The sequence below is a fragment of the Pseudophryne corroboree genome, chromosome 2 (genome assembly GCF_028390025.1).
Source record: "Pseudophryne corroboree isolate aPseCor3 chromosome 2, aPseCor3.hap2, whole genome shotgun sequence".
NCBI classification, from domain to species: Eukaryota; Metazoa; Chordata; class Amphibia; order Anura; family Myobatrachidae; genus Pseudophryne; species Pseudophryne corroboree.
In genome coordinates, this window is record NC_086445.1 from 1,042,757,645 (window position 1) to 1,042,783,721 (window position 26,077).

Here is a 26,077-nt window from a genome sequence, read left to right on the forward strand (position 1 = left end):
ACGTGGATGCGTCACAAACTGGGGAACGTGGATGCGTCACAGACTGGGGAACGTGGATGCGCCACAGACTGGGGAACGTAGGCGCGTCACAGAGTGGGGAACGAGGATGCGTCACAGACTGGGGAACGTAGGCGCGTCACAGACTGGGGAACGTGGATGCGTGCGCCACAGACTGGGGAACGTGGATGCGTGCGCCACAGACTGGGGAACGTGGATGCGCCACAGACTGGGGAACGTGGGTGCGCCACAGACTGGGGAACGTGGGTGCGTCACAGACTGGGGAACGTGGGTGCGTCACAGACTGGGGAACGTGGGCGCACCACAGACTGGGGAACATGGGTGCGTCACAGACTGGGGAACGGAACTGCGACCAGGTTATTGATTGCCGCTATATAAAACATAATTACGAGGCGATTTCTGAGTATAGAGATAGCGGGTCCTATAAAAGGACTCCAGAAGCCCCGACAGATAGACGTCAGGAGACCAGAGAGAAGGTTAGGGAGATCTGGAACTTCCAGTGAGACCTCTGAAGAAACAGTGCAATGACAATGTGGAGAAACGCGTTGGTTGAATCATTTGTGGATATAGCCGGAAGTGCCACCAATCGTGTCAGCAACTAAAGGACCTTGCTCTTTTTAGAACTTGTTTTGCGGCAGAGAGAGGATAGGCGAGATGTACTAGCGTCTGAGATTGCCGGAGGTGCGGGATGACGGGCGATCTCGGATGTTTTTAAAAGCAGCGGCATTCTACAAGGAATGGTTTTGCCAGGTAAATGATTGCTGCTTTAAAAAAAAACATCCGACATTGGCCGGCATCCCGCACCTCCGGAAATCTCGGACGCTATTCCATGTCGCCTCATATCTGTATTTGCTGAGATGGAACAGCGCTCGCTGCCATCCGGATACAGATTTTTTTTTATATATACATGAAATAATTTGTTGGTTGTTGCAATACTTGTAAGTGAATTAGTGCATACAGATGGGGCCCTGCTCATCTATCCCTTTCATAGAACTGAGCCAGGGCAGTCGGACTTAATCCCCTGCTGTATTGTTCTCTCTGTATTGTATTGCAGCTGAGAACAATAGATGAAGGGTTTATGCTAATAAGCTTTGGTGCACCTAGGTGCAGCAGAGAAGGCTAGATGAGCATGGCTCCATCTGTATACACTGCACATTATATAATAACCCCGTGTCCTATACTCTCAGGGCGTTCAGAGAAGAGAGGGATCTATTCTCCGCCGTCCCGGGGCGCCTTTTTCATTCTGCAGCTGCACGACGAGCTCCTATATGAGTCAGCGGAAGATGATATGATTCAGGTACGGAGGGACGGTCAGTGTTCCGGAGGACCCGCATCATCTTCTCACCCTTTTCTCATGATTGAAAAGTCCCCCCTTGCGCCTGTATAATCCCCCCCCCCTGTGCCTGTATAATCCGCCCCCCCCCGTGCCTGTATAATCCGCCCCCCCCCCGTGCCTGTATAATCACCCCGTGCCTGTATAATCCCCCCCCCTGTGCCTGTATAATCCGCCCCCTCCCCACCTGTGCCTGTATAATCCGCCCCCCCGTGCCTGTATAATCCGCCCCCCCCCCCCGTGCCTGTATAATCCCCCTGTGCCTGTATAATCCGCCCCCTCCCCCCCTGTGCCTGTATAATCCGCCCCCCCCCCCGTGCCTGTATAATCCGCCCCCTCCCCCCCTGTGCCTGTATAATCCGCCCCCTCCCCCGCCTGTATAATCCGCCCCCTCCCCCCCCGTGCCTGTATAATCCCCCCCCTGTGCCTGTATAATCCGCCCCCTCCCCCCTGTGCCTGTATAATCCGCCCCCCCCCTGTCCCTGTATAATCCACCCCCTCCCTCCGTGCCTGTATAATCCACCCCCTCCCCCCCTGTGCCTGTATAATCCGCCCCCCCTGTGCCTGTATAATCCACCCCCTCCCCTTTTGTGCCTGTATAATCCCCCCCCCTGTGCCTGTATAATCCACCCCCTCCCCCCGTGCCTGTATAATCCCCCCCTCCCCCCCTGTGCCTGTATAATCCGCCCCCCCCCTGTGCCTGTATAATCCGCCCACCCTGGGCCTGTATGATCCACCCCCCCTGTGCCTGTATAATACGCCCCCCCCTGTGCCTGTATAATCCGCCCCCCCCCCCTGTGCCTGTATAATCCGCCCCCTCCCCCCCTGTGCCTGTATAATCCGCCCCCTCCCCCCCCTGTGCCTGTATAATCCGCCCCGCCTGTGCCTGTAAATCCGCCCCCTCCCCCCCTGTGCCTGTATAATCCGCCCCTCCCCCCCTGTGCCTGTATAATCCGCCCCCTCCCCCGCCTGTATAATCCGCCCCCTCCCCCCCGTGCCTGTAGAATCCCCCCCCTGTGCCTGTATAATCCGCCCCCTCCCCCCCCTGTGCCTGTATAATCCGCCCCCTCCCCCCCGTGCCTGTATAATCCGCCCCGCCTGTGCCTGTATAATCCGCCCACTCCCCCCCTGTGCCTGTATAATCTGCCTCCTCCCCCCCTGTGCCTGTATAATCCGCCCCCTCCCCCCCCCGTGCCTGTATAATCCCCCCCCTGTGCCTGTATAATCCGCCCCCTCCCCCCCCGTGCCTGTATAATCCGCCCCCCCCCCGTGCCTGTATAATCCGCCCCCTCCCCCCCTGTGCCTGTATAATCAACCTCCTCCCCCCCTGTGCCTGTATAATCCGCCCCCCCCTGTGCCTGTATAATCCGCCCCCCCCCTGTGCCTGTATAATCCCCCCCCCCTGTGCCTGTATAATCCCCCCCCCCTGTGCCTGTATAATCCGCCCCCCCTGGGCCTGTATAAACCACCCCCCCCTGTGCCTGTATAATACGACCCCCCCTGTGCCTGTATAATCCGCCCCCCCCTGTGCCTGTATAATCCGCCCCCTCCCCCCCTGTGCCTGTATAATCCGCCCCCTCCCCCCCCTGTGCCTGTATAATCTGCCCCGCCTGTGCCTGTATAATCCTCCCCCTCCCCCCCTGTGCCTGTATAATCCCCCCCCCTCCCCCCCCTGTGCCTGTATAATCCGCCCCGCCTGTGCCTGTATAATCCGCCCCCTCCCCCCCTGTGCCTGTATAATCCGCCCCTCCCCCCCTGTGCCTGTATAATCCGCCCCCTCCCCCGCCTGTATAATCCGCCCCCTCCCCCCCGTGCCTGTAGAATCCCCCCCCTGTGCCTGTATAATCCGCCCCCTCCCCCCCCGTGCCTGTATAATCCGCCCCCCCCCTGTGCCTGTATAATCCGCCCCCTCCCCCCCTGTGCCTGTATAATCCCCCCCCCTGTGCCTGTATAATCCCCCCCTGTGCCTGTATAATCCGCCCCCTCCCCCCTGGGCCTGTATAATCCGCCCCCCTGTGCCTGTATAATCCCCCCCTGTGCCTGTATAATCCGCCCCCTCCCCCCTGGGCCTGTATAATCCGCCCCCTACCCCCTTGTGCCTGTATAATCCGCCCCCCCCTGTGCCTGTATAATCCGCCCCCCCCCTGTGCCTGTATAATCCGCCCCCCCCCTGTGCCTGTATAATCCGCCCCCTCCTCTTACATTTCCTGTGTTACAGTACAGACAGCTGCGATTTGGGAGCAGTTGGATGTATGTGAGGTTCCCCTATGGCAGGCGGTCACCGCAGCAGGAGATCTGTAAGGACGGTCCCCAGGCGGCATCTTACCGCCGACGTTGTGACGCTCTCTGTCTCTGCAGCTGCTGCCAGTTAGTCCCCGGAGCATTTATCCATTCCTCCTAATTCCCGGAGACGGAGCGTGTTCCGTAGTGTCACCTGCTTGTCTAACTTAGACCCGCGCACAGCCCTGATACACCTGCAGAGACGCCATGTAACGCGAGCGCTCAGCTCCTGTAGCGTTGGGTGTAATAGGAAGCGCTCAGTGATACAATGCACAGACAGTCCCGTTACTCACTGCACCGCGTGCCCCTATACAGAGCGTCCCTGTAACCGGTTCCTTCCCTGCAGGTGGCGCAGATCATAAAGCGCGAGATGGAGAACTCGGTGACGTTATCGGTCACGCTGAAGGTGAAGGTGAAGTTCGGCCCCAGCTGGGGGGAGCTGCAAGACTTTGACCTGTAGACGATGAATTCCTCCCCAATAACGGGATAACGTTCTCATGGCGGTTCCATGGAAAGGACAATTCCCGATGTTTCTGCACATTCCCCCGTCCCTCGCCGGACGCCAGCGATTCATATATATATATATATATATATATATATATATATATATATATATATATATATATATATATTTATATATATATATGAAATATGTGACACTACTGATGAATTTCTATAATAATATATGTATGAATGGTCACCGCTGTATTGTACGCTGTATATTCCTGTAAGATATATTTATGTGTCTGCGCATCGTACATCCAGCGGAGCCGCGTTCTGTCTCTTCCTCCGGGGTCAGCGCTGAGCAAATAAAGACAATCTCTCCCCCGCAATGTCTGGGATCCGTCCTATATACACGGGTACGTGACACATGTTACTCGCCAAGTCGCTGGCTAGTGTAGCTGCCGTATACTGTAGCCTCACCCCCATTCCTAGGTTTTCTCTCCAGCCTGACGTGCCCCCGCCTCTCCAGCCTCATGCCTCAATGTCTTTCCAGCCTCATGCCTCCCCTTTGTGTTTCTCAGGCCTCATGCCTCAATGTCTTTCCAGCCTCCGCCCCCCCCCACATGCCTCTCGCTTCATTCTCACGCCTCATGTTTCATCTCTCTGTAATGTGCCGTATCCCTCTGTGTGTAACCTCTGTCCTCCATGTTGGGGGATGGAGATGGTTCCAGGTGCTGGATGGTAGAGGAGAGGGGATGTGTCCAGCGGTCAGACAGTGAGAGCTGGAAGGGGGCGGCGGCCTCAGCTGCGCCTTGCGGCATTATATAAATGTCTGTCCTCCTGAATCTCCGCTGTTCTAAATCTTCCAGTATCACTTATATCCTGTGCTGCAGTGTACCCCAATGGCTGCTAGCGCAGGCGTCTCACCAGGAGGAGGGGCCTGTGCTCAGTCTCCGTGTCGCAGCCTGTCTCCTGTGCATCAGAAAGGTAAGTATAGTCTGTAGGTGCAGGGTGAGAGCGTAGGCTCCAGCAGCACAGAGTATATCAGGAGATGAGTGATGTGTCAGTGAGGACAGGGCTGCATGTGACAGGGGCAGTGACATGATGTGAGGAGGGGAATGGAGGCAGCAGGAAGCCACAGACTGAGAGTTATATAGTGGGAGGAGCAGGGTCCCCAGCAGCACAGAGTATATCAGGAGATGAGTGATGTGTCAGTGAGGACAGGGCTGCATGTGACAGGGGCAGTGACATGATGTGAGGAGGGGAATGGAGGCAGCAGGAAGTCACAGACTGAGAGTTATATAGTGGGAGGAGCAGGGTCCCCAGCAGCACAGAGTATATCAGGAGATGAGTGATGTGTCAGTGAGGACAGGGCTGCATGTGACAGGAGCAGTGACATGATGTGAGGAGGGGAATGGAGGCAGCAGGAAGCCACAGACTGAGAGTTATATAGTGGGAGGAGCAGGATCCCCAGCAGCACAGAGTATATCAGGAGATGAGTGATGTGTCAGTGAGGGCAGGGCTGCATGTGACATGATGTGAGAAGGAGAATGGAGGCAGCAGGAAGCCACATACTGAGAGTTATATAGTGGGAGGAGCAGGGTCCCCAGCAGCACAGAGTATATCAGGAGATGAGTGATGTGTCAGTGAGGACAGGGCTGCATGTGACAGGGGCAGTGACATGATGTGAGGAGGGGAATGGAGGCAGCAGGAAGCCACAGACTGAGAGTTATATAGTGGGAGGAGCAGGGTCCCCAGCAGCACAGAGTATATCAGGAGATGAGGGATGTGTCAGTGAGGACAGGGCTGCATGTGACAGGGGCAGTGACATGATGTGAGGAGGGGAATGGAGGCAGCAGGAAGCCACAGACTGAGAGTTATATAGTGGGAGGAGCAGGGTATCCAGCAGCACAGAGTATTTTAGGAGATGAGTGATGTGACAGTGAGGAAAGGGCTGCATGTGACAGGGGCAGTGACATGATGTGAGGAGGGGAATGGAGGCAGCAGGAAGCCACAGACTGAGAGTTATATAGTGGGAGGAGCAGGGTATCCAGCAGCACAGAGTATATCAGGAGATGAGTGATGTGTCAGTGAGGACAGGGGCAGTGACATGATGTGAGGAGGGGAATGGAGGCAGCAGGAAGTCACAGACTGAGAGTTATATAGTGGGAGGAGCAGGGTCCCCTGCAGCACAGAGTATATCAGGAGATGAGTGATGTGTCAGTGAGGACAGGGGCAATGACATGATGTGAGGAGGGGAATGGAGGCAGCAGGAAGTCACAGACTGAGAGTTATATAGTGGGAGGAGCAGGGTCCCCAGCAGCACAGAGTATATCAGGAGATGAGTGATGTGTCAGTGAGGACAGGGCTGCATGTGACAGGGGCAGTGACATGATGTGAGGAGGGGAATGGAGGCAGCAGGAAGCCACAGACTGAGAATTATATAGTGGGAGGAGCAGGGTCCCCAGCAGCACAGAGTATATCAGGAGATGAGTGATGTGTCAGTGAGGACAGGGCTGCATGTGACAGGGGCAGTGACATGATGTGAGGAGGGGAATGGAGGCAGCAGCACAGAGTATATCAGGAGATGAGTGATGTGTCAGTGAGGACAGGGCTGCATGTGACAGGGGCAGTGACATGATGTGAGGAGGGGAATGGAGGCAGCAGCACAGAGTATATCAGGAGATGAGTGATGTGTCAGTGAGGACAGGGCTGCATGTGACAGGGCCAGTGATATGATGTGAGGAGGGGAATGGAGGCAGCAGGAAGCCACAGACTGAGAGTTATATAGTGGGAGGAGCAGGGTCCCCAGCAGCACAGAGTATATCAGGAGATGAGTGATGTGTCAGTGAGGATAGGTCTGCATGTGACAGGGGCACTGACATGATGTGAGGAGGGGAATGGAGGCAGCAGGAAGTCACAGACTGAGAGTTATATAGTGGGAGGAGCAGGGTCCCCAGCAGCACAGAGTATATCAGGAGATGAGTGATGTGTCAGTGAGGACAGGGCTGCATGTGACAGGGGCACTGACCTGATGTGAGGAGGGGAATGGAGGCAGCAGGAAGTCACAGACTGAGAGTTATATAGTGGGAGGAGCAGGGTCCCCAGCAGCACAGAGTATATCAGGAGGGGAATAGAGGCAGCAGGAAACCACATACTGAGTTATAGTGGGAGGAGCAGGGTCTCTGAACAGTAGAGCAGTGGATAGTCATGGTACACAGATGTGATTGTTGTGTCTCTTCCCCACTAATATCTCTAGCCTCGCTCTTACATCCAGCTAGTTCAGTTTCCATTTTCCATCATTTGTATCTCGCATTCTCCTAATGTCTCGTTAGTTCCTCCTCGCTGTAGCCGCTCGGTTCTCCCATCTCAGCAGAGGCGGGGAGCAGCTGTGTAAATGGGACCTTATTTAACCTTCTCTCTATTGGACACCTGAGCCACATAAACGCCAGGCAGTGCGCAGCTGGCATCTGCTATGTTGGTAGTAAGCGTTATTACCGTGACGCGGGGTCTCGTGTGTCTCTGGATTCCCACTGGTGATCACTTATCACTGGACGGTGGCTCTGTGATTTGGGGATCTGCACTGAGGCGTTATCTAATAAATATATAAACCATTATGTCTGGATATTGAGACATAGACAGTGATATGAAAATTCTGATTGGTCCTTAAATGAAATGAGAATTCCACCGTGGATTACCTGAGGAAAGACGGTGTCCCAGCTGATGGCTACGTGCTTAGATGAGGTGGGATGTGAAGGGTTAATCACGATGTGTGAGGAGGGAAGAAGACCGCCCCAGTCCTGACCCCCGGGACTCATTGTCTTCCAGCCGCCAGTCAGCGCTCAGCCCCCAGACTCCTCAGTAATTGGCCTCCTGGATGTCAGCGTGATTGTACTGTAAGATCGGATGGATGTCGCATAACGCGGTGACAGGATGAGATTATCCCAGGGACACGTTCAGCCTTCTCATTGTCCTCCTGTGCTTGCTGTGTATAATGTGATACGTGGCCGGGAGGCAGCTCAGGACTTGTGGAGGATTCTTAGGAAACTTTATTCATTGCCCGTACACTGCGCGGCGTCTAGTGTGTCGTGTCTCGTGTGATTAATGTGCGGCGTCTAGCGTGTCATGTGACTAATGTGATAATATCCTTCTCGTGTCCACTACATAAATCCATACAAGAGAAGGAAGCCGCACACAGCTGTAATGAATACCAATGCATGTAACCATTATATCCAGGATCATTCCTGCACTTATACCAGGCGGACACACATGCTCCGGGGCAGTGACACAGCCAGTGCTCCTCTGGTACACCACACACATGCTCAGGGGCGGTGACACACCCAGTGCTCCTCTGGTACACCACACACATGCTCCGGGGCGGTGACCCACCCAGTGCTCCTCTAGTACACCACACACATGCTCAGGGGCGGAGACATAGCTAATGCTCCTCTGGTACACCACACACATGCTCCGGGGCGGTGACCCACCCAGTGCTCCTCTGGTACACCACACACATGCTCAGGGGCGGTGACACACCCAGTGCTCCTCTGGTACACCACACACATGCTCCGGGGCGGTGACACAGCTAATGCTCCTCTGGTACACCACACACATGCTCCGGGGCGGTGACCCACCCAGTGCTCCTCTGGTACACCACACACATGCTCCCGGGCAGTGACACACCCAGTGCTCCTCTGGTACACCACACACATGCTCCCGGGCAGTGACACACCCAGTGCTCCTCTGGTACACCACACACATGCTCCGGGGCACTGACACAGCCAGTGCTCCTCTGGTACATCACACACATGCTCAGGGGCAGTGACACACCTAGTGCTCCTCTGGTACATCACACACATGCTCAGGGGCAGTGACACACCCAGTGCTCTTCTGGTCCACCACACACATGATCAGGGGCGGAGACCTAGCTAATGCTCCTCTGGTACACCGCACACATGCTCAGGGGCAGTGACACACCCAGTGCTCCTCTGGTACACCACACACATGCTCCGGGGCGGTGACCCACCCAGTGCTCCTCTAGTACACCACACACATGCTCAGGGGCGGAGACATAGCTAATGCTCCTCTGGTACACCACACACATGCTCAGGGGCGGTGACACAACCAGTGCTCCTCTGGTACACCACACACATGCTCCGGGTCAGTGATACACCCAGTGCTCCTCTGGTCCACCACACACATGATCAGGGGTGGAGACCTAGCTAATGCTCCTCTGGTACAGCACACTGATGCTCAGGGGCAGAGACACAGCTAATGCTCATGTGGTACTGCACACAGATGCTCAGGGGAGGAGACACAGCCAGTGCTCCTCTGGTACATCACACACATGCTCAGGGGAGGAGACACAGCCAATGCTCCTCTGGTACACCACACAGATGCTCAGGGGAGGAGACACAGCCAGTGCTCCTCTGGTACACCACACAGATGCTCAGGGGCGGAGACACAGCCAGTGCTCCTCTGGTACACCACACACATGCTCCCGGGCAGTGACACACCCAGTGCTCCTCTGGTACACCACACACATGCTCCCGGGCAGTGACACACCCAGTGCTCCTCTGGTACACCACACACATGCTCCGGGGCACTGACACAGCCAGTGCTCCTCTGGTACATCACACACATGCTCAGGGGCGGTGACACACCTAGTGCTCCTCTGGTACATCACACACATGCTCAGGGGCGGTGACACACCCAGTGCTCCTCTGGTACACCACACACATGCTCAGGGGCGGTGACACAGCCAGTGCTCCTCTGGTACACCACACACATGCTCAGGGGCGGTGACACAGCCAGTGCTCCTCTGGTACATCACACACATGCTCAGGGGCGGTGACACAGCCAGTGCTCCTCTGGTACATCACACACATGCTCAGGGGCGGTGACACAGCCAGTGCTCCTCTGGTACATCACACACATGCTCAGGGGCGGTGACACAGCCAGTGCTCCTCTGGTACACCACACACATGCTCAGGGGCGGTGACACAGCCAGTGCTCCTCTGGTACACCACACAAATGCTCCGGGGCGGTGACACACCCAGTGCTCCTCTGGTACACCACACACATGCTCCGGGGCGGTGACACACCCAGTGCTCCTCTGGTACACCACACAAATGCTCCCGGGCGGTGACACACCTAGTGCTCCTCTGGTACACCACACACATGCTCCGGAGCGGTGACACAGCTAATGCTCCTCTGGTACATCACACACATGCTCCGGAGCGGTGACACAGCTAATGCTCCTCTGGTACATCACACACATGCTCAGGGGCGGTGACACACCTAGTGCTCCTCTGGTACATCACACACATGCTCAGGGGCGGTGACACACCCAGTGCTCCTCTGGTACACCACACACATGCTCCGGGGCAGTGACACAGCCAGTGCTCCTCTGGTACACCACACACATGCTCCGGGTCGGTGACCCACCCAGTGCTCCTCTGGTACACCACACACATGCTTCGGGGCGGTGACACACCCAGTGCTCCTCTGGTACACCACACACATGCTCCGGGGCGGTGACCCACCCATTGCTCCTCTGGTACACCACACACATGCTCCGGGGCGGTAACCCACCGGACCCACCCAGTGCTCTTCTGGTACACCACACACATGCTCAGGGGCGGTGACACAGCCAGTGCTCCTCGGGTACACCACACACATGCTCCGGGGCAGTGACACACCCAGTGCTCCTCTGGTCCACCACACACATGATCAGGGGCGGAGACCTAGCTAATGCTCCTCTGGTACACCGCACACATGCTCAGGGGCAGTGACACACCCAGTGCTCCTCTGGTACACCACACACATGCTCCGGGGCAGTGACACACCCAGTGCTCCTCTGGTACGCCACACACATGCTCAGGGGCGGAGACACAGCTAATGTTCCTCTGGTACACCACACTGATGCTCAGGGGCAGTGACACACCCATTGCTCCTCTGGTACACCACACACATGCTCAGGGGCGGAGACACAGCCAGTGCTCCTCTGGTACACCACACACATGCTCCGGGGCAGTGACACAGCCAGTGCTCCTCTGGTACACCACACACATGCTCAGGGGCGGAGACACAGCCAGTGCTCCTCTGGTACACCACACAGATGCTCCGGGGCAGTGACACACCCAGTGCTCCTCTGGTACACCACACAGATGCTCCGGGGCAGTGACACAACTAATGCTCCTCTGGTACACCACACCCATGCTCAGGGGCGATGACACACCCAGTGCTCCTCTGGTACACCACACTCATGCTCCGGGGCGGTGACCCACCCAGTGCTCCTCTAGTACACCACACACATGCTCAGGGGCGGAGACATAGCTAATGCTCCTCTGGTACACCAAACACATGCTCCGGGGCAGTGACACACCCAGTGCTCTTCTGGTCCACCACACACATGATCAGGGGCGGAGACCTAGCTAATGCTCCTCTGGTACACCGCACACATGCTCAGGGGCAGTGACACACCCAGTGCTCCTCTGGTACACCACACACATGCTCCGGGGCGGTGACCCACCCAGTGCTCCTCTAGTACACCACACACATGCTCAGGGGCGGAGACATAGCTAATGCTCCTCTGGTACACCACACACATGCTCAGGGGCGGTGACACAACCAGTGCTCCTCTGGTACACCACACACATGCTCCGGGTCAGTGATACACCCAGTGCTCCTCTGGTCCACCACACACATGATCAGGGGTGGAGACCTAGCTAATGCTCCTCTGGTACAGCACACTGATGCTCAGGGGCAGAGACACAGCTAATGCTCATGTGGTACTGCACACAGATGCTCAGGGGAGGAGACACAGCCAGTGCTCCTCTGGTACATCACACACATGCTCAGGGGAGGAGACACAGCCAATGCTCCTCTGGTACACCACACAGATGCTCAGGGGAGGAGACACAGCCAGTGCTCCTCTGGTACACCACACAGATGCTCAGGGGCGGAGACACAGCCAGTGCTCCTCTGGTACACCACACAGATGCTCAGGGGCGGAGACACAGCCAATGCTCCTCTGGTACACCACACAGATGCTCAGGGGCGGAGACACAGCCAATGCTCCTCTGGTACACCACACAGATGCTCAGGGGCGGAGACACAGCCAGTGCTCCTCTGGTACAGCACACAGATGCTCAGGGGCGGAGACACAGCCAGTGCTCCTCTGGTACATCACACACATGCTCAGGGGAGGAGACACAGCCAATGCTCCTCTGGTACACCACACAGATGCTCAGGGGAGGAGACACAGCCAGTGCTCCTCTGGTACACCACACAGATGCTCAGGGGCGGAGACACAGCCAGTGCTCCTCTGGTACACCACACAGATGCTCAGGGGCGGAGACACAGCCAATGCTCCTCTGGTACACCACACATGCTCAGGGGCGGAGACACAGCCAATGCTCCTCTGGTACACCACACATGCTCAGGGGTGGAGACACAGCCAATGCTCCTCTGGTACACCACACATGCTCAGGGGTGGAGACACAGCCAATGCTCCTCTGGTACACCACACAGATGCTCAGGGGAGGAGACACAGCCAGTGCTCCTCTGGTACACCACACAGATGCTCAGGGGCGGAGACACAGCCAGTGCTCCTCTGGTACACCACACAGATGCTCAGGGGCGGAGACACAGCCAGTGCTCCTCTGGTACACCACACAGATGCTCAGGGGCGGAGACACAGCCAATGCTCCTCTGGTACACCACACATGCTCAGGGGTGGAGACACAGCCAATGCTCCTCTGGTACACCACACATGCTCAGGGGAGGAGACACAGCCAGTGCTCCTCTGGTACACCACACAGATGCTCAGGGGAGGAGACACAGCCAGTGCTCCTCTGGTACACCACACAGATGCTCAGGGGCGGAGACACAGCCAGTGCTCCTCTGGTACACCACACAGATGCTCAGGGGCGGAGACACAGCCAATGCTCCTCTGGTACACCACACACATGCTCAGGGGCGGAGACACAGCCAGCGCTCCTCTGGTACACCACACACATGCTCAGGGGCGGAGACACAGCCAGCGCTCCTCTGGTACACCACACACATGCTCAGGGGTGGAGACACAGCCAGCGCTCCTCTGGTACTGCACTAATCACTGGAGGAGGAAGAGCTGCGTATGACACTAGTGCACAACGCTGTATGTAATCCTTTGCTTGAGTCCCACCAACACTGTTGCCCAATGTATAAACAAATTATAAATATTTGGCACACTCCTGACATGACTGTTAGTGCATACCCCCCAGCACAATGGCAGGACCCCATTTAATGTGAACCTCCTGTACTCTGACATTCATGTGCTAGTCATCCACTGGCCGCTCTGCAGAGCTCTGACATGTGGGACCGGGTAACATCATTGCTGAGTCTCCCATATACAGGACCAGCAGAATGTTGGATATCACCGTTTTCTGTAGTTTGGAATATTTGCATATTATAATATCTTGGGGATGTGACTGAAGTGTAACCGCGGAATGCATTTATCTATATACAGTATATAAATGTGAAAGCCCTCACTCACTGACTCCCGATATGTGAGGAAGATGCAATGTAACATCGGTATTCTTCAGGTGGGAAATAGGAAAACGACGTTATTTAGGATTTTAATAACCCACCCCTATGGGGATGAAAAGGGGGTGACATAATGACGTAATTACCGATGCGTGGTTTGCGTTGCGTGAACGATAACGCCCAAATGGACAATCGGATCAAAATTTGGATTGCACCTCCAGTGTGTAGAATGTAATAAACTACAGAAATGTTCCTGTCACTTGTTACCGTATCTGCTGCGGGTGCTCCTCGGGTAACGCCAAGAACCACGGATTAATATTTACTTACATTAAGACGTCTCAGATTTACATCTCTATTTACCAAATTATTACACTAATTTATATGTCCAACCGTGACAATCAGAAGCTCCCGTGTGAGGAACGGGTAGAATAGCTATTGTGTCATATACACCTAACACACAGCCTGATGGGCATTTTATAAGATATATTAAATCCTCTTCTGCATGAAAGAGTGTGCACTGCGCCATCAGACAGCGGGGGCGTCACTATCTCAGTCACGCTCCAGAAATTACGTATCGCAGAATATTCTATATGGGAGACTCATCCTGTATGGCGCAACCAATTGAAGATTATAGTATCCTGTAAATCCCATATTCATTTATACAGTGAGGCAGCCCATTACCATATCCAGACTAGGAAATATCAACGTAACTGAGGTATGAGGCACCAAGCGTCTCACAGTGATGTCACTCAATAGTATTTATTCTGTGCAGAAAGCGGCTGCCCTCACATATATAGAAGTTTCTGGCTGGTCCGTACTGTAAGATATAGTCTCTCCTATTGTCTCTCGCAGTAGAATTGAGCCGTGACTCCCGTATACACACGGTAAGGGTGTCGTGCGTGGCGTCATTGCCGCTCAGTAAGCACAAATCAGTCACTCATTAAAGGGATGTCAAATTACACTTTAATTTCAAACACATACATTTTGCTTTAATTTGTATAACTATTCTATGGAAAGATCCGGGCGACTGGTACCTACCTCCTGTAAACTGCTGGCAGTGCGCCACAGTCACTTACAGTACACAGCCTGTAGGCTCATTTACATAAGGTGTGTGGTAGATGGTGGTACACCCCAGCGCCCGGGACGTAAATATAATTCCTCTCTTTATACATCTGTACAGCCCTCTCCTGCAGGATACGACGCGGCGAGGCTCTAAGTGCGGCAAAGACAAAGCTCTAAGTTACGTAGCGAGGAACTAGGCGCACACATGGAAATACTGTCGCTCTGCTCTGACCTCGGTGAGAGACGCTCCCTTCCTCCCGCGTCTCTATAAACCCTTTCTCCCCAGCATGCGGCTCTTCCTGTCATGCAATTAGGGTTCTACGTTGTCTGCGCAGTCTGGCGCCGGGAGCGCACGGAAGCCTAGTTTTACAGGACACTTATATTTTGTCTTCAGAAAAACACTTTAGAAAAGTTGACATGCCCTTGTGAGAAGTCCTTGAAGAGGTGGGATTCCGCCGCTGGTCTCGGCTGCAGGGAAGGGGGCGGTCACTAAGGTAGCGGTGCGGAATGTCCCTTCACTGTCGGCACCGTCTCCTGTGCGGACACCGCACCATGAAGTGTTGCACACTGTGATGCTGAAGAATGCTGGAGTCAATGCGCAGTCCCTGATAGGCCGGAGACGTCATTCCTCCCGCGGCACCGCAGCTCAGAACTGATACCACTTCTTGTCCTTGTGTTTCACCATCAGCTGCAGCGAGAGAACAATGCGTTACTGTGCGTCAGCAATGCTCTGCAGATCTACACATACTGGCAGTGCGAGAGTAGAGGGAATGCTCTGCAGATTTCTATATACTGGCAGTGAGAGAGTAGAGGGAATGCTCTGCAGATTACACATACTGGCAGTGAGAGAGTAGAGGAAATGCTCTGCAGATCTACACATACTGGCAGTGCGAGAGTAGAGGGAATGCTCTGCAGATTTCTATATACTGGCAGTGAGAGAGTAGAGGGAATGCTCTGCAGATTACACATACTGGCAGTGAGAGAGTAGAGGAAATGCTCTGCAGATCTACACATACTGGCAGTGCGAGAGTAGAGGGAATGCTCTGCAGATTTCTATATACTGGCAGTGAGAGAGTAGAGGGAATGCTCTGCAGATTACACATACTGGCAGTGAGAGAGTAGAGGAAATGCTCTGCAGATCTACACATACTGGCAGTGCGAGAGTAGAGGGAATGCTCTGCAGATTTCTATATACTGGCAGTGAGAGAGTAGAGGGAATGCTCTGCAGATTACACATACTGGCAGTGAGAGAGTAGAGGAAATGCTCTGCAGATCTACACATACTGGCAGTGAGAGAGTAGAGGGAATGCTCTGCAGATTTCTATATACTGGCAGTGAGAGAGTAGAGGGAATGCTCTGCAGATTACACATACTGGCAGTGAGAGAGTAGAGGAAATGCTCTGCAGATTTCTATATACTGGCAGTGAGAGCGTAGAGGGAATGCTCTGCATATTTCTATATACTGGCAGTGAGAGAGTAGAGGAAATGCTCTGCAGATCTACACATACTGGCAGTGAGAGAGTAGATGGAATGCTCTGCAGATCTACACATACTGGCAGTGAGAGAGTAGAGGTAATGCTCTGCAGATTTCTATATACTGGCAGTGAGAGTAGATGGAATGCTCTGCAGATTTCTATATACTTTCAGTGAGAAAGGAGATGGAATGCTCTGCAGACCTACATATACTGGCAGTGAGAGAGTAGAGGGAATGCTTTGCAGATTTCTATATACTGGCAGTGAGAGGAGATTAAATGCTCTGCAGACCTACATAAACTGGCAGTGAGGAGACAGAATGCTCTGCAGATCTACACATACTGGCAGTGAGAGAGTAGAGGGAATGCTCTGCAGATTTCTATATACTGGCAGTGAGAGAGTAGAGGGAATGCTCTGCAGATTACACATACTGGCAGTGAGAGAGTAGAGGAAATGCTCTGCAGATCTACACATACTGGCAGTGCGAGAGTAGAGGGAATGCTCTGCAGATTTCTATATACTGGCAGTGAGAGAGTAGAGGGAATGCTCTGCAGATTACACATACTGGCAGTGAGAGAGTAGAGGAAATGCTCTGCAGATCTACACATACTGGCAGTGAGAGAGTAGAGGGAATGCTCTGCAGATTTCTATATACTGGCAGTGAGAGAGTAGAGGGAATGCTCTGCAGATTACACATACTGGCAGTGAGAGAGTAGAGGAAATGCTCTGCAGATTTCTATATACTGGCAGTGAGAGCGTAGAGGGAATGCTCTGCATATTTCTATATACTGGCAGTGAGAGAGTAGAGGAAATGCTCTGCAGATCTACACATACTGGCAGTGAGAGAGTAGATGGAATGCTCTGCAGATCTACACATACTGGCAGTGAGAGAGTAGAGGTAATGCTCTGCAGATTTCTATATACTGGCAGTGAGAGTAGATGGAATGCTCTGCAGATTTCTATATACTGGCAGTGAGAAAGGAGATGGAATGCTCTGCAGACCTACATATACTGGCAGTGAGAGAGTAGAGGGAATGCTTTGCAGATTTCTATATACTGGCAGTGAGAGGAGATTAAATGCTCTGCAGACCTACATAAACTGGCAGTGAGGAGACAGAATGCTCTGCAGATCTACACATACTGGCAGTGAGAGAGTAGAGGGAATGCTCTGCAGATTTCTATATACTGGCAGTGAGAGAGTAGAGGGAATGCTCTGCAGATTACACATACTGGCAGTGAGAGAGTAGAGGAAATGCTCTGCAGATCTACACATACTGGCAGTGCGAGAGTAGAGGGAATGCTCTGCAGATTTCTATATACTGGCAGTGAGAGAGTAGAGGGAATGCTCTGCAGATTACACATACTGGCAGTGAGAGTAGAGGGAATGCTCTGCAGATCTACACATACTGGCAGTGAGAAAGTAGAGGGAATGCTCTGCAGATTTCTATATACTGGCAGTGAGAGTAGAGGGAATGCTCTGCAGATCTACACATACTGGCAGTGAGAGAGTAGATGGAATGCTCTGCAGATCTACACATACTGGCAGTGACAGAGTAGAGGTAATGCTCTGCAGATTTCTATACACTGGCAGTGAGAGAGTAGATGGAATGCTCTGCAGATTTCTATATACTGGCAGTGAGAAAGGAGATGGAATGCTCTGCAGACCTACATATACTGGCAGTGAGAGAGTAGAGGGAATGCTTTGCAGATTTCTATATACTGGCAGTGAGAGGAGATGGAATGCTCTGCAGATCTCTATATACTGGCAGTGAGAGAGGAGATTAAATGCTCTGCAGACCTACATAAACTGGCAGTGAGGAGACAGAATGCTCTGCAGATCTACACATACTGGCAGTGACAAAGGAGATGGAATGCTCTGCAGACCTACATATACTGGCAGTGAGAGAGTAGAGGGAATGCTCTGCAGATTTCTATATACTGGCAGTGAGAGGAGATGGAATGCTCTGCAGATCTACACATACTGGCAGAGAGTAGAGGGAATGCTCTGCAGATTTCTATATACTGGCAGTGAGAGTAGAGGGAATGCTCTGCAGATCTTCACATACTGGCAGTGAGAGTAGAGGGAATGCTCTGCAGATTTCTATATACTGGCAGTGAGAGTAGAGGGAATGCTCTGCAGATCTACACATACTGGCAGTGAGAGAGTAGAGGGAATGCTCTGCAGATTTCTATATACTGGCAGTGAGAGGAGATTAAATGCTCTGCAGACCTACATAAACTGGCAGTGAGGAGACAGAATGCTCTGCAGATCTACACATACTGGCAGTGAGAGAGTAGAGGGAATGCTCTGCAGATTTCTATATACTGGCAGTGAGAGAGTAGAGGGAATGCTCTGCAGATTACACATACTGGCAGTGAGAGAGTAGAGGAAATGCTCTGCAGATCTACACATACTGGCAGTGCGAGAGTAGAGGGAATGCTCTGCAGATTTCTATATACTGGCAGTGAGAGAGTAGAGGGAATGCTCTGCAGATTACACATACTGGCAGTGAGAGTAGAGGAAATGCTCTGCAGATCTACACATACTGGCAGTGAGAGAGTAGAGGGAATGCTCTGCAGATTTCTATATACTGGCAGTGAGAGTAGAGGGAATGCTCTGCAGATCTACACATACTGGCAGGGAGAGAGTAGATGGAATGCTCTGCAGATCTACACATACTGGCAGTGAGAGTGTAGAGGGAATGCTCTGCAGATTTCTAAATAGTGGCAGTGAGAGTAGAGGGAATGCTCTGCAGATCTACACATACTGGCAGGGAGAGAGTAGATGGAATGCTCTGCAGATCTACACATACTGGCAGTGAGAGTGTAGAGGGAATGCTCTGCAGATTTCTAAATACTGGCAGTGAGAGTAGAGGGAATGCTCTGCAGATCTACACATACTGGCAGGGAGAGAGTAGATGGAATGCTCTGCAGATCTACACATACTGGCAGTGACAGAGTAGAGGTAATGCTCTGCAGATTTCTATATACTGGCAGTGAGAGTAGATGGATTGCTCTGCAGATTTCTATATACTGGCAGTGAGAAAGGAGATGGAATGCTCTGCAGACCTACATATACTGGCAGTGAGAGAGTAGAGGGAATGCTTTGCAGATTTCTATATACTGGCAGTGAGAGGAGATGGAATGCTCTGCAGATTTCTATATACTGGCAGTGAGAGAGGAGATTAAATGCTCTGCACACCTACATAAACTGGCAGTGAGGAGACAGAATGCTCTGCAGATCTACACATACTGGCAGTGACAAAGGAGATGGAATGCTCTGCAGACCTACATATACTGGCAGTGAGAGAGTAGAGGGAATGCTCTGCAGATTTCTATATACTGGCAGTGAGAGTAGAGGGAATGCTCTGCAGAACTTCACATACTGGCAGTGAGATAGTAGAGGGAATGCTCTGCAGATTTCTAAATACTGGCGGTGAGAGTAGAGGGAATGCTCTGCAGATCTACACATACTGGCAGTGAGAAAGTAGAGGGAATGCTCTGCAGATTTCTATATACTGGCAGTGAGAGTAGAGGGAATGCTCTGCAGATCTACACATACTGGCAGTGAGAGAGTAGATGGAATGCTCTGCAGATCTACACATACTGGCAGTGACAGAGTAGAGGTAATGCTCTGCAGATTTCTATACACTGGCAGTGAGAGAGTAGATGGAATGCTCTGCAGATTTCTATATACTGGCAGTGAGAAAGGAGATGGAATGCTCTGCAGACCTACATATACTGGCAGTGAGAGAGTAGAGGGAATGCTTTGCAGATTTCTATATACTGGCAGTGAGAGGAGATGGAATGCTCTGCAGATTTCTATATACTGGCAGTGAGAGAGGAGATTAAATGCTCTGCAGACCTACATAAACTGGCAGTGAGGAGACAGAATGCTCTGCAGATCTACACATACTGGCAGTGACAAAGGAGATGGAATGCTCTGCAGACCTACATATACTGGCAGTGAGAGAGTAGAGGGAATGCTCTGCAGATTTCTATATACTGGCAGTGAGAGTAGAGGGAATGCTCTGCAGATCTACACATACTGGCAGAGAGTAGAGGGAATGCTCTGCAGATTTCTATATACTGGCAGTGAGAGTAGAGGGAATGCTCTGCAGATCTTCACATACTGGCAGTGAGAGTAGAGGGAATGCTCTGCAGATTTCTATATACTGGCAGTGAGAGTAGAGGGAATGCTCTGCAGATCTACACATACTGGCAGTGAGAGAGTAGAGGGAATGCTCTGCAGATTTCTATATACTGGCAGTGAGAGAGTAGAGGGAATGCTCTGCAGATTTACACATACTGGCAAGGAGAGAGTAGATGGAATGCTCTGCAGATCTACACATACTGGCAGTGACAGAGTAGAGGTAATGCTCTGCAGATTTCTATATACTGGCAGTGAGAGTAGATGGAATGCTCTGCAGATTTCTATATACTGGCAGTGAGAGAGTAGAGGGAATGCTTTGCAGATTTCTATATACTGGCAGTGAGAGGAGATGAAATGCTCTGCAGATCTACACATACTGGCAGTTAGAGAGTAGAGGGAATGCTCTGCAGATTTCGATATACTAGCAGTGAGAGTAGAGGGAATGCTCTGCATATCTTCACATACTGGCAGTGAGAGTAGAGGGAATGCTCTGCAGATCTACACATACTGGCAGTGAGAGTAGAGGGAATGCTCTGCAGATCTACACATACTGGCAGTGAGAGAGTAGAGGGAATGCTCTGCAGATTTCTATATACTGGCAGTGAGAGGAGATGGAATGCTCTGCAGATCTACACATACTGGCAGTTAGAGAGTAGAGGGAATGCTCTGCAGATTTCTATATACTGGCAGTGAGAGTAGAGGGAATGCTCTACAGATCTTCACATACTGGCAGTGAGAGAGTAGAGGGAATGCTCTGCATATTTCTATATACTGGCAGTGAGAGAGCAGAGGGAATGCTCTGCAGATCTACACATACTGGCAGTGAGAGAGTAGATAGAATGCTCTGCAGATCTACACATACTGGCAGTGAGAGTAGATGGAATGCTCTGCAGATTTCTATATACTGGCAGTGAGAGAGTAGATGGAATGCTCTGCAGATTTCTATATACTGGCAGTGAGAAAGGAGATGGAATGCTCTGCAGACCTACATATACTGGCAGTGAGAGAGTAGAGGGAATGCTTTGCAGATTTCTATATACTTGCAGTGAGAGGAGATGGAATGCACTGCAGATTTCTATATACTGGCAGTGAGAGAGGAGATTAAATGCTCTGCAGACCTACATAAACTGGCAGTGAGGAGACAGAATGCTCTGCAGATCTACACATACTGGCAGTGACAAAGGAGATGGAATGCTCTGCAGACTTGCATATACTGGCAGTGAGAGAGTAGAGGGAATGCTCTACAGATCTTCACATACTGGCAGTGAGAGAGTAGAGGGAATGCTCTGCATATTTCTATATACTGGCAGTGAGAGAGCAGAGGGAATGCTCTGCAGATCTACACATACTGGCAGTGAGAGAGTAGATAGAATGCTCTGCAGATCTACACATACTGGCAGTGAGAGTAGATGGAATGCTCTGCAGATTTCTATATACTGGCAGTGAGAGAGTAGATGGAATGCTCTGCAGATTTCTATATACTGGCAGTGAGAAAGGAGATGGAATGCTCTGCAGACCTACATATACTGGCAGTGAGAGAGTAGAGGGAATGCTTTGCAGATTTCTATATACTTGCAGTGAGAGGAGATGGAATGCTCTGCAGATTTCTATATACTGGCAGTGAGAGAGGAGATTAAATGCTCTGCAGACCTACATAAACTGGCAGTGAGGAGACAGAATGCTCTGCAGATCTACACATACTGGCAGTGACAAAGGAGATGGAATGCTCTGCAGACTTACATATACTGGCAGTGAGAGAGTAGAGGGAATGCTCTGCAGATTTCTATATACTGGCAGTGAGAGGAGATGGAATGCTCTGCAGATCTTCACATACTGGCAGTGAGAGAGTAGAGGGAATGCTCTGCAGATTTCTATATACTGGCAGTGAGAGTAGAGGGAATGCTCTGCAGATTTCTATATACTGGCAGTGAGAGGAGATGGAATGCTCTGCAGATCTACACATACTGGCAGTGAGAGAGTAGATGGAATGCTCTGCAGATTTTTATATACTGGCAGTGAGAGTAGATGGAATGCTCTGCAGATTTCTATATACTGGCAGTGAGAGGAGATGGAATGCTCTGCAGATTTCTATATACTGGCAGTGAGAAAGGAAATGGAATGCTCTGCAGACCTACATATACTGGCAGTGAGAGAGTAGAGGGAATGCTTTGCAGATTTCTATATACTGGCAGTGAGAGGAGATGGAATGCTCTGCAGATTTCTATATACTGGCAGTGAGAGAGGAGATTAAATGCTCTGCAGACCTACATAAACTGGCAGTGAGGAGACAGAATGCTCTGCAGATCTACACATACTGGCAGTGACAAAGGAGATGGAATGCTCTGCAGACCTACATATACTGGCAGTGAGAGAGTAGAGGGAATGCTCTGCAGATTTCTATATACTGGCAGTCAGAGGAGATGGAATGCTCTGCAGATCTACACATACTGGCAGTTAGAGAGTAGAGGGAATGCTCTGCAGATTTCTATATACTGGCAGTGAGAGTAGAGGGAATGCTCTGCAGATCTTCACATACTGGCAGTGAGAGAGTAGCGGGAATGCTCTGCAGATTTCTAAATACTGGCAGTGAGAGTAGAGGGAATGCTCTGCAGATCTACACATACTAGCAGTGAGAGAGTAGAGGGAATGCTCTGCATATTTCTATATACTGGCAGTGAGAGAGTAGAGGGAATGCTCTGCAGATCTACACATACTGGCAGTGAGAGAGTAGATAGAATGCTCTGCAGATCTACACATACTGGCAGTGAGAGTAGATGGAATGCTCTGCAGATTTCTATATACTGGCAGTGAGAGAGTAGATGGAATGCTCTGCAGATTTCTATATACTGGCAGTGAGAAAGGAGATGGAATGCTCTGCAGACCTACATATACTGGCAGTGAGAGAGTAGAGGGAATGCTTTGCAGATTTCTATATACTGGCTGTGAGAGGAGATGGAATGCTCTGCAGATTTCTATATACTGGCAGTGAGAGAGGAGATTAAATGCTCTGCAGACCTACATAAACTGGCAGTGAGGAGACAGAATGCTCTGCAGATCTACACATACTGGCAGTGACAAAGGAGATGGAATGCTCTGCAGACCTACATATACTGGCAGTGAGAGAGTAGAGGGAATGCTCTGCAGATTTCTATATACTGGCAGTGAGAGTAGAGGGAATGCTCTGCAGATCTACACATACTGGCAGTGAGAGAGTAGATGGAATGCTCTGCAGATTTTTATATACTGGCAGTGAGAGTAGATGGAATGCTCTGCAGATTTCTATATACTGGCAGTGAGAGTAGATGGAATGCTCTGCAGATTTCTATATACTGGCAGTGAGAAAGGAAATGGAATGCTCTGCACACCTACATATACTGGCAGTGAGAGAGTAGAGGGAATGCTTTGCAGATTTCTATATACTGGCAGTGAGAGGAGATGGAATGCTCTGCAGATTTCTATATACTGGCAGTGAGAGAGGAGATTAAATGCTCTGCAGACCTACATAAACTGGCAGTGAGGAGACAGAATGCTCTGCAGATCTACACATACTGGCAGTGACAAAGGAGATGGAATGCTCTGCAGATCTACACATACTGGCAGTGACAAAGGAGATGGAATGCTCTGCAGACCTACATATACTGGCAGCGAGAGAGTAGAGGGAATGCTCTGCAGATTTCTATATACTGGCAGTGAGAGGAGATGGAATGCTCTGCAGATCTACACATACTGGCAGTTAGAGAGTAGAGGGAATGCTCTGCAGATTTCTATATACTGGCAGTGAGAGTAGAGGGAATGCTCTGCAGATCTTCACATACTGGCAATGAGAGAGTAGCGGGAATGCTCTGCAGATTTCTAAATACTGGCAGTGGTAGTAGAGGGAATGCTCTGCAGATCTACACATACTGGCAGTGAGAGAGTAGAGGGAATGCTCTGCAGATTTCTATATACTGGCAGTGAGAGTAGAGGGAATGCTCTGCAGATCTACACATACTGGCAGTGAGAGAGTAGATGGAATGCTCTGCAGATCTACACATACTGGCAGTGACAGAGTAGAGGTAATGCTCTGCAGATTTCTATACACTGGCAGTGAGAGAGTAGATGAAATGCTCTGCAGATTTCTATATACTGGCAGTGAGAAAGGAGATGGAATGCTCTGCAGACCTACATATACTGGCAGTGAGAGAGGAGAGGGAATGCTTTGCAGATTTCTATATACTGGCAGTGAGAGGAGATGGAATGCTCTGCAGATTTCTATATACTGGCAGTGAGAGAGATTAAATGCTCTGCAGACCTACATAAACTGGCAGTGAGGAGACAGAATGCTCTGCAGATCTACACATACTGGCAGTGAGAGGAGATGGAATGCTCTGCAGATCTACACATACTGGCAGTTAGAGAGTAGAGGGAATGCTCTGCAGATTTCTATATACTGGCAGTGAGAGTAGAGGGAATGCTCTGCAGATCTTCACATACTATACTGGCAGTGAGAGAGTAGAGGGAATGCTCTGCAGATTTCTATATACTGGCAGTGAGAGTAGAGGGAATGCTCTGCAGATCTTCACATACTGGCAGTGAGAGAGTAGAGGGAATGCTCTGCAGATTTCTATATACTGGCAGTGAGAGTAGAGGGAATGCTCTGCAGATCTACACATACTGGCAGTGAGAGAGTAGAGGGAATGCTCTGCAGATTTCTATATACTGGCAGTGAGAGAGTAGAGGGAATGCTCTGCAGATCTACACATACTGGCAGTTAGAGAGTAGAGGGAATGCTCTGCAGATTTCTATATACTGGCAGTGAGAGTAGAGGGAATGCTCTGCAGATCTACACATACTGGCAGTGAGAGAGTAGATGGAATGCTCTGCAGATTTTTATATACTGGCAGTGAGAGTAGATGGAATGCTCTGCAGATTTCTATATACTGGCAGTGAGAGTAGATGGAATGCTCTGCAGATTTCTATATACTGGCAGTGAGAAAGGAAATGGAATGCTCTGCACACCTACATATACTGGCAGTGAGAGAGTAGAGGGAATGCTTTGCAGATTTCTATATACTGGCAGTGAGAGGAGATGGAATGCTCTGCAGATTTCTATATACTGGCAGTGAGAGAGGAGATTAAATGCTCTGCAGACCTACATAAACTGGCAGTGAGGAGACAGAATGCTCTGCAGATCTACACATACTGGCAGTGACAAAGGAGATGGAATGCTCTGCAGATCTACACATACTGGCAGTGACAAAGGAGATGGAATGCTCTGCAGACCTACATATACTGGCAGTGAGAGAGTAGAGGGAATGCTCTGCAGATTTCCATATACTGGCAGTGAGAGGAGATGGAATGCTCTGCAGATCTACACATACTGGCAGTTAGAGAGTAGAGGGAATGCTCTGCAGATTTCTATATACTGGCAGTGAGAGTAGAGGGAATGCTCTGCAGATCTTCACATACTGGCAATGAGAGAGTAGCGGGAATGCTCTGCAGATTTCTAAATACTGGCAGTGGTAGTAGAGGGAATGCTCTGCAGATCTACACATACTGGCAGTGAGAGAGTAGAGGGAATGCTCTGCAGATTTCTATATACTGGCAGTGAGAGTAGAGGGAATGCTCTGCAGATCTACACATACTGGCAGTGAGAGAGTAGATGGAATGCTCTGCAGATCTACACATACTGGCAGTGACAGAGTAGAGGTAATGCTCTGCAGATTTCTATACACTGGCAGTGAGAGAGTAGATGAAATGCTCTGCAGATTTCTATATACTGGCAGTGAGAAAGGAGATGGAAT

At 51.2% G+C, this 26,077-nt stretch overlaps 2 protein-coding genes across 12 annotated transcripts in view; one reads left to right on the forward strand and one right to left on the reverse strand.

Annotated features, from left to right (window-relative positions):
• POLQ (DNA polymerase theta) overlaps positions 1–4,464 on the forward strand; it is a 196,432-nt gene extending 191,968 nt beyond the window's left edge. For all 3 annotated transcript variants that reach the window (XM_063956839.1, XM_063956841.1, XM_063956840.1), the window contains 2 exons: positions 1,206–1,315; positions 3,978–4,464. In XM_063956839.1, the coding sequence (XP_063812909.1) occupies positions 1,206–1,315; positions 3,978–4,091 (224 nt within the window). In that variant the 3' untranslated portion in view covers positions 4,092–4,464. The remainder of the gene's footprint in view (positions 1–1,205; positions 1,316–3,977) is intronic.
• Positions 4,465–14,546: 10,082 nt separating this feature from the next.
• Positions 14,547–26,077, reverse strand: part of STXBP5L (syntaxin binding protein 5L) — a 619,515-nt gene continuing 607,984 nt past the window's right edge. For all 9 annotated transcript variants that reach the window (XM_063956843.1, XM_063956842.1, XM_063956846.1 and 6 more), the window contains one exon: positions 14,547–15,356. In XM_063956843.1, the coding sequence (XP_063812913.1) occupies positions 15,315–15,356 (42 nt within the window). In that variant the 3' untranslated portion in view covers positions 14,547–15,314. The remainder of the gene's footprint in view (positions 15,357–26,077) is intronic.